At 43.8% G+C, this 15,668-nt stretch overlaps 1 protein-coding gene across 1 annotated transcript in view; it reads left to right on the top strand.

Moving 5' to 3' along the window:
- Positions 1–15,668, top strand: part of ncanb (neurocan b) — a 94,710-nt gene that overhangs the window by 30,964 nt on the left and 48,078 nt on the right. Inside the window, exon 9 of the mRNA XM_070909062.1 lies at positions 15,256–15,372. Within this exon, the coding sequence (XP_070765163.1) occupies positions 15,256–15,372 (117 nt within the window). The remainder of the gene's footprint in view (positions 1–15,255; positions 15,373–15,668) is intronic.

The following is a 15,668-nucleotide window of genomic DNA, read 5'->3' as shown; positions in this document are numbered from 1 at the left end:
GAAGTGCTGTATTGAATGCTTGCTCTGGACCATGACACTAATCTTATCATTTAATTTAGTGCACATGTAATTCAGATTGCAGTCAGAAAAGAAACATTTTGCCTTATGTAATTGCAGCTTAAGGACACTTGCTTTCCTCCAGCTTGAATTTTAGTCTGTTTATTACATGTGGAAATAAAAAGAAAACAGCACAGGAGTACAAGAGTACATTTTTGTCTTTATCAGTATTTCTGATACGGTGACATTTGAATGGACTGAGTGGCCCTGCTCTTGTTGAGTGATTAGAAGCATGAGACCCCTCCCTCTGAGTGACCTTTTGTAGTTGTCAGTTGTAGTAGAGAGAAAATTACAGCAGTGGTTGTCTGCCCATTAAAACAGCAAGATAGGGACAGAGAGGAGGGAAAGGGCAGAGGGATGGACAGCTCTGGGAAGGAAGAATGGGTGGGGGGGGGGGGGGGGGGGAGGAAGAGAGGGGTGAGTGTGTCCTCTATGATGCTGTAGGTGGGAGTATATAAACCTCTTTAATCAATGATCAGAGACTACACTAACATAGTCCCATGGGCCTCCAGAGAGCACATTGTTCCTCCTCATCTTTTTTCCCTTCCTTCCCTCCTCCTCTCTTTCTTTCTTCTCATTTCTTCACTTCCTTCCAATCTTCATTCATTGTTTGTTATCAGAACAGTCTCAGCCCCTCTATGTCCCATTTGGCCATATATCAGAGTGATAAGACGCTGCTATATAATGCCACATCCACCTTTCCAATTCCCTATCGCTCTGGCCTCCAGCTAAACCCACACAGATGGGTGGACATACACACACGTAAGTACTAAATATATGTGAAGAAGCACCAGCATGCCAAGCTTGCTCAGAAGTAAACCTCGATAATCCATCCCACATGTCGCCCCATCACATCCAAACACACACAAACACAGAATATGTCTTAATCCTTCACTGTGAACACTGTGAGAAAGTAAACACGTTTCATTTTATTTCTTTTTCAATTACTCATATCTTCATTTCCATATTGTATAATCCTAAAGACAGTATTTATGGAAGTCTGTAGCACCACAAAAAAGTTACAAAAGTGGTTTGCAGTCCAGAGAATCCCAACAAGCATGGAAATTTACCGAATGGTTCAGAGCACTGGCATCCAGCCGTTTGGGGTGACAAAGCAAGGCGGGTGGATACAGCAATGTTGGCTGTCTGTCCAGCCTTTAAATTACCAATGCCAGTGTGACACTCTGGCGAACAGGGAACAGGATACTTCTGAGTTATAGCCATCTTGACTAAAGCCTTGTCCCAGGCTCAAGATGGATCAGACCTTTGGCAGCATCAATAACACGGCAGCCAGCCCTCAACCAAATTAGAGCGTTAAATTTGGAGGAGAAGAGCCAGTAGGTTGAAGTGTGTGAGTGTGTGTGTGTGTGTGTGTGTGTGTGTGTGTGTGTGTGTGTGTGTGTGTATTTGAGGGGGAAAGACGGAGATAAATGGAGACAGGGACAGGCTGGCGTGGCATATTATCAGTATGGGTCTGTGGATAGATGTTCAGTTTGTCTGCTGGCTTTGGAGTCCTTGGATCGGCTGTCTGGAGCAGCGAGAGGGCACATTCTCAATGCTGCATATAGAAGTCTATTGATTTTCCTGCCTCTCTCTCCGTGTATCCCCCATCTTTTTTTTCTCTATCCTTCTTTCTCTCTCTTTTCTGTCTCTATCTCTCCCTTACCAGCTTTTTCTCGGTCTCCCTCGCTCCCCATCTCCCTGACTTTGTGTCTTTTATTACTCCTCTGGTCATTGTTATGACTCTCTCTGGCATAACGTTTTGATAGCCTCTTGAACTCCAATGTGGTACAACACTAGGCAGTCAATTGCCGTCTAAACGTATCTGTCCCCTGTACGGTCCTCAGCCTCAGCAGGATCCTCGTCACTGCCTTTTAAAAAAGAGTCACCTCCCTTAAATCCATCCAAAGCCTAATCTGTCATCCTTCTATCTGCTTCTCGTCTCCAAGTTCCTCTTCTTCATTCTTTTCATGGTGTAATTCCACCATTTTTCCATATCAAACACTCCTGCTGAATCTAATCCTGTGCTATTGGCTGCTGCATATTAAATGAATGGGATTTGTTAAAGCACAGCCTTGAGGGATGCTGGGCTCCATCGTGGTGTGGGATGAAACGCCGTTACACACCACTCTGTGCTGACAGAGCACAGGCTCTTTGTATCCTGTTAACCAGGGGAATAACGAAGCAACCAAAGTGTTGAAAATGAGCTTAAATACTTTGTGGTGAGAAATCACACTGAGCCTTTTGTGTCAATCGCTGACTGTTGATAATGATAATGCACACCAGTTGAAAATACACTGAATTTGCTTTAAATCTGTAATGTCAAACTCTCCATAAACACCTGTCTATATTCCTGGATAAAATAGTCGTGCCCCTCTCAGCAGGTCATAGATGCCCACCAAGAAGGCCAGTTCTAAAAACAAAACCCTGTGTATTACAAAAACATTGCCTGACACGGGTAAGAAACCATCAAATGTCCTAGCTAGGCGTTCTTTTGGGACCTGACTGCTTCATCCTTACACGTCATTGGTGGCTACGTGGATGACAATGTTGCTAAAGCTTGTAGTGTTGTGTGCATGTGTTCCCTGATTCTCCCTATGTTAAGCTGGCACCTTCAGATTAGCCTCTATGTCGGAAGCTCTGGTCCTGGGTAAACGGCATACTGTGGCTGCGTTGTTTAACCCCGGGGAGGGGTGGAAGGAGCATGCTGGCCACCGAGGCCGGCATTGGAAAACCAGGTTTGCAGATTGGATGGGTGATTGCAGACATCACTGGCTGCTTCCTCTTGCGAGCCTTCCCACGCCGCAGAACAGGGTGCTAGTGCTATCGATAACAGGCCTGCTATCAAGCCTGCGGCTAAAGCGATCTGGAGTGCCTGTAACATCTAGAGTAACTTTAGCAGAGATACGTTTTTTCACTTGTGTGTAAGCACAGCAGCTCATGGTACTCAGTCTCTCCATGGCACAAGTCAAGTGCTGTGCCTGGAAAGGTCATTGAACATTACAGCAAGCAGCAATATGAAAGGCAAATATTTGCAGTTTTGCAAAGTGCTGTTGGTTTTTAAACTGTTAAAGTAAAACACACAGCGACTAAATAATTCAGTGAGGGATTTTCTGTGTAGCAGGAGAAAAGCTCAAGCAAAATATTAAAGTGTTAGTTGACATTTTGGGGAATAGAAAGTGTTGATTTATGCATGTAAAAGTTAATGAAACAAACAGCTATGTTTGTAAAGCTAATGCACCATCAAAATTTGGGTTTAACATTCTGCAGTGAGCCTGAAAAAACACAGAGAAGCTGTCTAAAACAGGCATTTTTATGGCATCATAAAAATGCTTTATTATCTTTGCTGCCACAACAAAACCTGGTGATTATTCAGCCTCTAGGAGCCCCATCACAAGCAGCTGTATTTTATTTTCTAGATTGTATGACCCACAGCTCCCATTATGGCAGATGAATGACTGAGTCTCTTGACTGTTACTGGTATCAGATCCGCACCAGAACTGCAAAACAAGTTTTGTTGTTGTTTTTATGAATATTTACTCATCTCACAGCCCTCTAAAGATTATTCGGGCGGCAGACCAAAGTGCTATGTTAACTTCAGTAACAGTGGATGCTAAGCTCCACTCTTCTGTTTCCCTGGGCACAACATATGCTTTTTAATCATGCATTTGTTTTGTTAGTGCAGTGCCTTATGCTCACATATGCATAAAACATTGTTGTGAGAGAATTTGTGGTCTTTCTCCAACATTCAACTTTCCATAACTTTGCGTTTTTGGATTGGAAGATAACAATAATCAGGGCTATTCCCATACCAGCCAAACATTGAGAGCAGTTACTCCTCTTGGCTTTTGGAGAAGACAGTCTAACCAACGGGCTCAATGAGGAATAAAACTGCAAAGTATAAACATTCAGCTACACAGCAGATGAAACCATCGACTGCTTGTTGGAGCATTCAGCCGTCGTCATCTCCGATTTTATTGTAGTCACTTTCATTTAGCCGTGTCTGTAAACCAGATAAGAGAGGACCTCTGCTGAGCCACATGTCACCCCATTAAAAACGCAGTCGCGGATTTACTGAGAAGGGCTGTTTTTTTATTTCTTCCCCGATGAATCCCTATCTGAGTTTTTATTGTCAGGTACAGCCTTAGCGCCCCTGAGGGTGCGTAGAGTTTCATAAAGCAACGAACAACATCACCTCTGTTTGCCACCAATTGGGAAATGATAGGAAGGATGGATGGAGACAGAGAGCTTGGCAGGGTGCTGTCACAAGGAATATAATCCTCTGTGTGGAGTCATTGTGCAGCTGTGCAGAGCAGTGAGAGACTAACCAGGTCGGGTTGTGTAGGTAACCGTTACAATGGAGCATTCAGGTGCTATCAGATCAACGTCAGGAATCTGCTTCCTTTTACTGAAAGAATATTTCACCTCTCTATCTGCATCTAAAAGGTCTGCCCTCTTAGAGGGCAAAGAATGGAGACATGTTGTTTTATAGATCAGTTCCTCTCTGCGCCAACACACTGCTTTTATTAGCTCTAAACGAGAAGGATCTGGGTATATATTTATTATGATGTGGAACTGCTCAGCACACACAGTGGAAATACAGGGTCTATTATGCCTGAAGCACACCCAACAAGATTTGAATAGCAGCAGCATCCCTGAGATGTTACCCTCGGATTTTCATTCTCCATTTGCAGTCAGACGCACACATATCCGTCAGCGACTCAGCCAGTCACACACGCAGGCACACGCCGCAGAAAATGGAGCCGCCTGCCATCAAGGTTAACAGCGATATGTATGATTTCAAATTGAGGTATTTTCTAGCTACAGAGGAGTGGCAGCGGAGAGGATGAGTGCACCCAGCTGGGGTTTTCGAGCTGCCAGATTGCCTGACTGACTTCACTCCCTCTCACTCTCTCTCTCGCCGGCGCTGAAGTCAGAGCGGAGCAGTGGCAAGGGGTGTTTGGCTCCCAGCGTCAGTCACAACGCATCATGCAGCAGCCAGCCCTCAGCGGGTGGATGGGTTGAGGGGTCCCTTCATGTAGGGCTCGTCAGACACACCCACAGATCCGTCCCAGCGGGGAGGATTCATCGACGGGGGGAAAAAAAAGTGACTCAAGGGGAGGAAGGTTTCTTAAATGGTGGGGGCGGTGGATATGAAGGTGTAAATTACAGAATCTGGTAAGCTATAAAGAGAAAGGGTATGTTTGCAAATTGCAATGGTGGCTTAGAGGAATTTTGGGAGGCGCGCTTATTTTCAGAGTTTCTGCTGGCAGGGGCACGGTGAGGTCATGTAAAATAGTTCTTCTTTGTTGAGTTTTAAACAGGTCTCCAGGCAACCCCCCCCCCACCTGCCCGCAGCTTGCTTCTCCTAATAGCGCTGCTCTGCTGTCAGAACAACTTCTTTATAGTAACCGCAGTGGAATACAAACATGCAGGCAAGGGAGTATGAGATCCCCTATCTGTCTGTCTGTCTGTCTGTGTGCGTGTGTGTGTGTGTGTGTGTGTGTGTGTGTGTGTGTGTGTGTGTGTGTGTGTGGCTCTTTTGAGATGGCATATTTGCACTAAATTGCACAACACGCTAGGCCATGTGTGTAAGGTCAGTGTAGGCGTGTCCAAGCATGATTGTTACTTTTGTTTATATTTACGCACCACAATATGTGCAAGAGGTTCGGAAGACGTAGAATATAAATAGGAGGGTTCGGTGATTAATCATTGTCTTCTCAGCCAGTCACATTATCCGTCTTGTCCCTTTTAAGCAGCTGTGCCAATCACAGTGGGACATGATGAAAATGGCTCAGAGAAGAGAAGACTGCAAGAGTGGAAACTGTGTTGTTTTTCTGTGAGCTGCAGATTCACAAGACACAAACATAGAGCACCACAAATGTGTTGCCAAAGGCAGACAATGTGCCTTTGTAAGGTGAATTTATATTTGTGGACATATTGAAAGCGAGCTTGTCTTCTATTGTGATGCATGTTTTTATATTGACAACACAATGATCCACACAATAAGTATTCTGTGCAGGAACTGCTTGATTCCTGAATCACCCCTAACAAGTTTAACCAAAACAATCACGCAGTCACAGTTGTAATTATATATATAGCAAATTCAAAATTGCATTTTAAAAAGCAATCAGAGGAGTGTTGTACTGTGTGCTTTTCCCCCTTTGATAATAATAATGATACACTTAATTTTAAGCGCCTTTCATGTAACCCAAAGACTGCAAGCAAAAAACGACGTTAATGAAAAAGTTTGGCCAAAAAGATGAGTCTCAAGTCTACATTTAAAGCAGAAATGAACTCAGCATTGCAGAATGAACCCAGGCGGATGTTTCACAGCATAGGAGCTATAACTTGCAGATACATACAGAGTTACATCCAACCAATTTGATGTACCCAGATACACTGCAGCCTGGTGTTGGTTTTGTGTTATGTTTTTCAGGGTAACCACAATGGATCATTGTGCAATTTGATGTGACAAGTAGAAAGTGCAGATGTGCGTCTGTCCTGCTGCCTTCAGATGGCTGTGGGGATTGAAACAACTGGAGAGGAAGGCTTCTATGCAGCCTACCAGCAGTGGAGGAGATAACAGATAACAAGAAATACTCACAGCACAGCCTGTTCTACAGTATCTAATCAATGTGTTTAGATCCTTTATTCAGGATTATTACGTAATGCTACTTGTTTTCATCACCCATTTTGTATAGGCTGGTACTACAATGTCAACTGAGTGACACACAGACCCAATTTTAGCCGGAATACCAACACCTCTGCTTGCACTATTTGATTTGCATGTGGCTCTTATCTGTTGCACCTCGCCTCACACTTTCTCACAATGAAAATACCAAACCGATGGGCAAAGTGCATTTCAAGGTCAAGAGCATACCTATTTACCACTTTTTACTCCACTCTGAAAATCTCAAGTAAATGTCTACTTGTCTAATAGTACTTGAAATAAGAACGGATCCTTCATCTATGTGTACATCTCTCATTTAATGAGAAGGCATATTAATCATGCATACGTGCATGTTCATTGCACTGTGGCATCACTTGATGTGTAACAATGCATGTTTTTCCAGTGATCATGTGGAATATGAATAATTCATGATGACTGTTACACCATCTACATCCTCTTCTGCACATATAGAATATTGCTGGATAATTTAAAAAAGGTTGATTCAATATTCTCATTTCACAAAGCCCTGAAAATGAGAGCAAAGACATATTGAAGGGGGGGGGGGGGGGGGATCTCCGAGGTGGATAGAATGTGTTTGTGATGATAAACCAGGATGGATTATTTTCCTGCCACTCTGACAGCCCAGATAATGCAATTTATTTAGGACGAATGGAGACACCACAAGTGCGGCTCTTATAACAATATACCCTCAATTTCTTCATCAGTCTCGCCGTGCAGGCCCCGCTGAATTGGGCTGTATTGAATTGGTGGCATGTTGCTCCTCCCTGGCCCTCTCCAGGCTGATTCACTGTGACGCTCGGTTCACGAGGTGCTCACTAAGAGCGCATCGGCTGCTTTCTGCTGTCTCAGGCTTCTGGCACTGTAGCTAATTGCAAGTGTCATGCTTTTTCATACTTTGTGTGTGTGTGTGTGTGTGTGTGTGTGTGTGTGTGTGTGTGTGTGTGTGTGTGTGTCAGTGCGTGCGTGCATGTGTATGTATGTGTTTGCTTGTGCAGACAGGAGGAAAACATTTTCAGTTGAGAGGAGGTGAGGCTGAAAATGGAAAGGACTCTGTATGGAATAGAATCAGAAACTCAGTTCTAAAACTGTCTATGTGAATTTTTCATTGTTGTATTTTTGTATATTTTTAGTGTGGATATATATTCTAACTTATAGGTGTTATTAGACTTATTTTCTTCTTGCACACACCTGCACGGTTGATTTACACCATAAAGATATGACTGTAAATTGATGATAGCGCTATGTAAATAAATAATTACTTGGAACAGTGTAATATATTGGCAAGGTGGTCTAAGTCATTTGAGTAATCCAGTGTTGATTGCAACTCTCAGCGTGCTCAGTAATAATTAATGCATTAGTGTAATGGATTACATGTGGAATGTTTGAGCACTATGTTTGACATTACAGACTGCGGTCTACATCCAGTGTTGTTTTCACCTGTTCTACCCCTGGACACACACTCTCACACATACACAAAGGTGTGTTCTCAGACACGGGGCACCGCATGTGGCCAGACAGACCGAAATAGCTGCTCCCTCCCCTGCAGTGCTCATCAATCCTAGTTTGTCAAAGGCTGCTCCGCTCGGGCTCGGTACAGTACTCACATCGCCGCCCCATCCACAACCTTACCTCTAAGATACAAACACACTCCCAGAGGATGCAGGGTGGCGTCTGCAGCCTTTCAAGTGGTCAAGCTGGGTTCAAGCCCCGATTCAGCAAGTATCTAAGTTGTCAGTTGTCCTTGAGCGCTGACTTCCTGCCAGCTCAGGAACGCTCAGTAGCTGACCAGGGGCTCTGATCTCCCTGTGGTGGGGAGATCAATAGCGAATTACATTATTATTCTTCACAACAGAGGGCTTTATACTGTGTGTGACCCCTTGGATTGATAGTGCTGTAGTTTTGTGGTCCTTGCAACCACATGCCCAGATTCATTTTATCACACACATGTACTGTGTGGCGCCTTTACAGTGTGCGGTTCTTGGCTAAACGTGGTGAGAATGTGGTCCTAGATTGCATTGAGACTCATCCATCCAGAGCTTGAGCTACTAAAGGCAGTCTGTGTCAGAAATTTAGGACCAAAGTCCCACTAAATATAAATTTTGTAGTCTGACACAGACTGCAGCCACAATTTTATTACACCCACCTTGTACAGTGTGACAGGCAATGAACTTGCAAGATTGCAGCTCTGGCACAGTCTCTACTGTAGGCACCGTTAGCTTCTCTGAATAAATTTAGACCAGTGGTCCCCAACCCTTTTTGGCCTCTGCCCCTTAAAATAAAGCAATGTCTGTTTGTAACCTCTCACCAAATAGTGACTTTCCCTTCTGACCTCTAATTATTAATTTGAGTAATTGATAAGAGGCTTGAAAAAGTTAGTCAGAGTTGGTGCAGTGGGTTAAAAGGGAGAGGCGGAGGCTTGGTTTCAGGGAGGCAAGGCGCACTGACCCTCCCCGTTGTGTGTACGACCTCACGGACTGCAGGGATGAAGAGTTTCTGTGTAATACTCCACGCTGCAAACTGTCAGCCTCTGCACGGGGAGCTGACATCATCAGCACCAAACCAGAGCAGCGCCGCCAACAAGACAAATTTAACCTCTGTCTCTCTCCATCTCGTCTTCTGTCCTCTCCCACCCCCTCGCCCTCCCTTTCCACCCTCTCGGGGCTCACCTCTGTAAATCAATCACTTTGAAGTAATCTGAGGCTGCAGTGGGGTCTGCAGCTTTGTGCTAGAGTTAGTTATCTGTTATCTATATTTCAGCTGAAATAGGTTTCATATTTCCCCCCGGTGTGTATTCAGCTTACCACGGCAGTAATTGTAGCTCATCTGCAGTGAGTGACTTGCCTGTCTGGGGACACGTTGATACACGGATCATGTTCTTACCTGTGAGTCTGTCTGCCTCGGTCCGTCCTGTCAGGGGAGAGATGGAAACCTGGACTCATGCAGGTCATTCAGATGACTCAGTGAACAGCTCACTTTGGCCAAAAAGTCATTGCAGGTAATTGTCGCCTGGATGGAGTTCCAGTTGGGTGTAATTTTCTTCACAAAATAATTGTTTTAACATTTAACATGGTGACATGGGAGAAAAGAAGTCCAACAAGTAAAGAAACATGAGCATCCAGGTTGAGGCGCATTCCATGTAAACGTAACATCCCTTCGATACCAGCCATGAACCTTTGTTGCATGTCAGACCCCTCTCACTCTCCCCTCATTTCCTGTTTGTTTCATGTTGACCTGTCGTATCAATGAAGGATTAAGTGGTTAAGATAGTCGGGGTAAACTGTCTGATCGATCTTCTCAACATTAATTTCTTGCCCTCTTGGACTTTGCTGTAGCAATGTCGCTGTGTTTCCAGATTTCTGCATGTACTTTGGCGAGTACAACATTATCCTAACCGATACATGCGACATACCTGTGAATCATCTTAATTTGGGCTTCCTCCAGATGTGTTGTTGGACCTGGCTTAGGTGACATTCAGCATTGACAGAGCCACTTACACTAATGTATTATGTATGCCTTTTCTTGCTGTGTATCACCACTAAACGCATAAAACACATGCTCGCTGTAGCCATCATGCAAGTGACAATGAATATTTCACAGTACAGACTCATCGAGCCGCCACAGTGATGACGACAACGGCTGTATTTAAGCCCATACTTTGCAGTTTAGCGCAGCCATCCATATGGCTCTAACTGTTCTGTGTGCCTCAGTACCTTTTAGGGATGTACTGTAGCATTAAATTTTAACGGGGCAGCTCTTGCTGGGCCCAGGTGATGGCTTATCACGCTCATAGACGGGGAACACTTGAACAGGCCGAGGCATGATCTCTGTCTCAGCAAAGCTATTACAAGGTTCAGTGAGTCCAAGCACAGCAACGTGGCGGGCGATAAGCAGGTGTATATACAGTAAATGTAAGTGCATGTGTGTGCAGTTTTGTGTAGTCTGTGTGTGTGTCGGACGTTTATTCCTGCAGAGTTTAGTGTTTCTGTCAGCACAACCTTTTCTGCAGGCTTCCATTATGTTGAATTTGCTAACCACTCAGCTTCAGACTTCATAGGATGAAAGACATTTCCCTTATCGCAATCCTCTTTTATGGTCCATTCTAAATCCTGGGTGCATGTATGAGTTGACATCGGGGAGTAGCTTCCCAAATATGCCACAACGCTAAGATAATCTCTCTTCTGAGAGGCTTAGAAAAAACTTAAGATGACCCCATAGAGCAGTAAAATGTCACACAGGAACATATTTCAAGAAACTCTGCTCAGGACTGGAGAGATGTTGCGGTATGACTGCAAAGCTCAGACCTGAAAGCTGAACCCATGTTAGGCCTAATATGTCTCTCTTTTCATTATATCTTCTTATCTCCACGCGTATATTTCATAAACTGAGTCTTTCTCTTCCCCTCTCTCTTCCTCAGACCTCGACTTCCTCTCTTTCTCCTTTCCATTTTGTCTTTTACACAGAAGAAGACAGACACGCAGTAGGAATGGAAGAGGCGACCTATTTTAAGACCAGTGTGTAATTAATCATAAGCTAGCAGCAAGCATTAAGAGAGGAGGAAATGTATGATAGCTCCCTCTGTGACTTTCTGTCCCTCCCTAGCTGACATTTTTCCTCCCTCTCTCTCATTCTCGATCCATCTCTCTCTCTCACACTTGTGCTTCTCTATGCTAAATTTTAATTTGCATCCTCTCCTTCCCTCTTTTTCACGGAGGGTCTCTGTCTCCATCCTCTTCTCTCTCTCTCTCTCTCTCTCTCTCTCGCTCTCTCTCTCTCTCTCTCTCTCTCTCTCTCTCTCTCTCTCTCTCTCTCTCTCTCTCTCATGCCTTTTTTAATCTGTTTTTCACTTGCATATTCATTTTTTGTTTCACGTCCTCCTAATTATGGAAACCGCAAAATGTCATCCAAAGAAATAGCGGCCTTGACATGAATGTTTAAACGTTAAACCGGCCACATCTCATTTTAAGTTACCTGTTACATGGCTGATTCCATGTGTGTTCATCCATTCATGCAGAACATTTCTTTAGACAGAGATGTTGCTGTAGTCACACGATCCTTAACTGCTGTCTCACTTCTGTACTCTGTACACATGATGTCACCACCAAGACTTCAGGCTACTGTTTGTGGACAGATGGTGAAGAGCACAGTCTCATTTGTGTGTAATAAGTCGTTACTAATTGTCTGCAGATTGGATCAATGTCCTGTTCTGCTACAGCTCAGCTCTCAGTCTGTATTGCCACAGACAGCACAGCCACCATTTATCAGTGCTGGTAGGTGGTGGCTGAGGAAAAGTCCTTTTCATTTCGTTATTAAGGCACTTTCACTGGAACTGGTCAAATTATGTAAATAAATGGTTTCTTTTGTGGGGATAAAAGGACCAACAGGAAAAGGCATTAAGCGCATGCATGCCGACATGATTAAGCACAGTTGTCACACACTAGCTTTGCTCTAATTTTTTTTTATCAGTTGGTGATGCCATCCACTTAAATCCTAAAGAGCTTATGGATTACGTTTTAAGATATGTCACTGTCATTTTTCACGATGGCAAAGAAAACCCTGTGCAGTGTTCATGCAGATGGCAGCACAAGCCAGAGCTATACAGTGTCACCCTCTGGTGTGACTGACTGCGAGAACGGTCAAGAGAAGTTCACCTTTTGGCTACTGAAGCCTTCCTCGTTGAGGTTATTTGATGACCCGGTCCTCAGCTGTCAGTTACACTGTGTGCATCGCTGCCTTTCCCACTGCAGAAGATACATGTGCTCCTGGGCTGTGATTCAAAGTGGAGAGACGTTTGTGTAGCTTAGGTTTAATACCAAAACTGCATGCAGAGATACTCAGATGTCAGACTTATCTTTGGCAGTACAAGTGTGACTCAGGCAGATTAATGCATGGTGAGAGGTTTGCAGAGCACACAGGTACGTTTTGAGATGTTCCCAACTTAAATATAAGCATTTAAAAAAAGGTATGTGATTTTATTTTGGCATCACTGAGCTCTTGCCTCAGGCAGTTTGATCTTTACCTCGGCATACCTGATTTTTGCTTTTGATGTAACTAGACGTAGTGTTCATTTTGGATTCATGTGTTAACATTAGGTCATTGTTTCCTGCAGACTAATATTTGATTTCTTTCTAGGGCAGAGTGCATCTTTTATTTCTTAAGGTACATCATTCATTTACACCTGTAGCTTTTAACATTGAGCAGTAGCATTGCAAAGGACATAAAGGAAGGTATTAAGTACTGAATAGCTATTAGTGCATCCTCAGTGTCATGCACCACTAACACAAGTTTTTTTCATAATGTCTTTATTGCCTAACTGCTTGAGTATCATGATTAGAAGCAACACAGTCGTCTTGTTTTAAGCCATTTAGCAATGTCGACATGAGAGCTCACTGAAGTTACTGTTGGTGACTACAAGCTGCTCTTCATTGGAAGTAGTCAAGGTACAGGAACATTACACCTTTGTTACAATACAATGAAACTATATCACATCGAGAAACATCTTCTGTTCAGCAAAGTAATAAATAAATGCACTCGGTATGTAAACTTCTACACAAAAAACTAATTATCGTGGTTGTCAGACCAGTGCGGTATAATTCCATACACTTCACTGATGGCACACCATTATATTACACAATAACCAGATAATGTTTCACTTCTGTCTGTCAAGACAGTTAAATGACTACTTTATATACTGCTGGGTAACTTAATCCATAATAATACACCGTTTGTTACTTGATTTGTAACATATAAGTAACTAGTAACAAATACTGTCAAATAAACAATGGAGTAAAAAGCACAATGTTGGCTTCCAAATTGTAGTGGAGTTGAAGTATAAAGTAGCATAAAATTAATACTCAAATAAAGTACAAGTACCTCAAAATTGTACCTAAGTACTGCCAGCTATTTAAAAACATATATTTCATCATGTATTTCTGCTGCAGTTTGATGGTTGTAATGTGAAACATTATTGACTCTCTGTTGACTCACTATCAAACTAGAGGTCGTAGAAGTGCGTTACACTGTTATTATGTACGGGGACTAAATGTCAGTTCCATATCCTACCCGTCTACTTTCGCCCATGGTGGATGGATAGATGGATAATGACTCAAACACCTCCTTTCCTTCCCCTCTTTCCCCCATTTCCTCTCCTCCATCATCTGACATTTTTAGATCCAACCAGGCGCTCACATCGACGATATCCTGCGCCTTCTTTTTATTTTACGTGTCATGCACTGCTCAGCACCTGCAGATTTTACCGTCTCCATCAGTACAGCATTAACCTTTAAGCAATGTATGTTTTCATATCACGTACAGTGTTGGTTTCTTCCTCCCCACTGTTGATTTAAGAAATGAGCCTGTCTCTAATGTTCTTTTTTTTCATTCAGCGAATCACTTTTATGCATTTTCAAAGGCAGCCTTTCCATCATCTCCCCCTGCCCACTGCAGCCTCTCTGCAGCAGAGGGAGTCTATCTCCCTGTTTCACAGGAAATTGAACACACACTCACGTTACTGTATATATCACCAGCCTGCAATGAGTCAGGGTCAGACAAACATCCAGAAATACACGCACATATGCTTGCACACTCACACACACACACAAATGAGAGTATTCTCAGACATTCAGGGGAACTGCACTCTGTGTTCTGCACAGCATCTCTCTGCTCATACATCATTAAGTGAGTCTGGGTGTTATTATGGAGAAGATGCAGTGTATTAGATGGCCTGACAGATTGTGTCAGGGGCTGCAATCCTATCAGGATTGGATAATAAAAAGACAGTTAATCTAGCCAGTTCCCTACAGTCCTTCTTTGCACACAGAATAAAAAATCCTAATGCCTGCTCTGCGCTCTAACCGTCCTTGTCAAATTCTGCTCCTCCCTCCGTCCCATCCTAAAATATAAGAGCAATAATTACGACTTAATCTCCTCAATCTCTCACCATTCATCCGCCAAAACATTTCCAATGGAGAGGTATGGAGTTATAGCCCGGCAAGGTAAAATGTGTTTATTACCTCCTCTGCAACGCAGTAATGTGCCATAAAAATAGGTGCCCGCTCCACTATGCATGACTGGGCTATGATCAGCTAATTTATGAGGACCTTGGCTCATCAGTAGGCCCTGGGATGAGAGGCAGGAGAACGGCATGGGGGGGGGGTCGACTCAGCACATTGTCCTTCGCCTGCCGAGCATCAGTCATGATAAACAGGGGCACGACAGACGCAACAACAGCCAATCCGTCACCTTGTAGAAAGTCACAGAGACAGGGACGAGTCTATGTACTATCTGCCCACTCTACTCTTCCTCTATCTCTGTCAGAGAGCAGCGAGAGGAGGAGGGGCTCAGTGAGGATAATGAGGGGGGCATAATGCTGGCTCACTGCCTGTCGTACAGTCCAGGAGTTTGTCAACATTGGACGCACTTTCATAATGCTCTTTCTCTGTAGAAAATAAATTATAAACTCACATAAATCAATTAACCCCCCTCTCTCTCTCTGTCTGTCTTTACAGTGGACAATAACCCATGCCAGACCAACCCCTGTCTCCACGGAGGGAGCTGCCTGCAGGAAGGTGATGGCTATAGCTGCTACTGTCCTCAGGGCTTCTCTGGAGAGAGCTGCGAGATAGGTGAGTCACTGCCAGGCCAGGGCTGAGCAGGGAGACATCAGAGGTCAGCAGCTGCGGACAGATGTTGTGTCACTGCTGCATAAGGGAAAGAGATACAAGCATATGTTGGGATAACATTTACCAGATGTACTGTGCAATGAATTCAGGAGGAGAGCACCAGCGAGTTTCCCTATGTGGGTTTTGTTTCCTTCTTTGTTAGCAGGACTCTGGATCCTACGTTAATACACTCACAGCCCAAAGGAGCTTTCCTGTTAGGTCCAGTAGTTTTGGATCAAGCTCGCTGACTGAAAGTGAAC

The sequence above is a fragment of the Enoplosus armatus genome, chromosome 7, assembly GCF_043641665.1.
Source record: "Enoplosus armatus isolate fEnoArm2 chromosome 7, fEnoArm2.hap1, whole genome shotgun sequence".
In the NCBI taxonomy this organism is placed as follows: domain Eukaryota; kingdom Metazoa; phylum Chordata; class Actinopteri; order Centrarchiformes; family Enoplosidae; genus Enoplosus; species Enoplosus armatus.
This window is presented reverse-complemented; position numbering and strand designations above follow the sequence as displayed.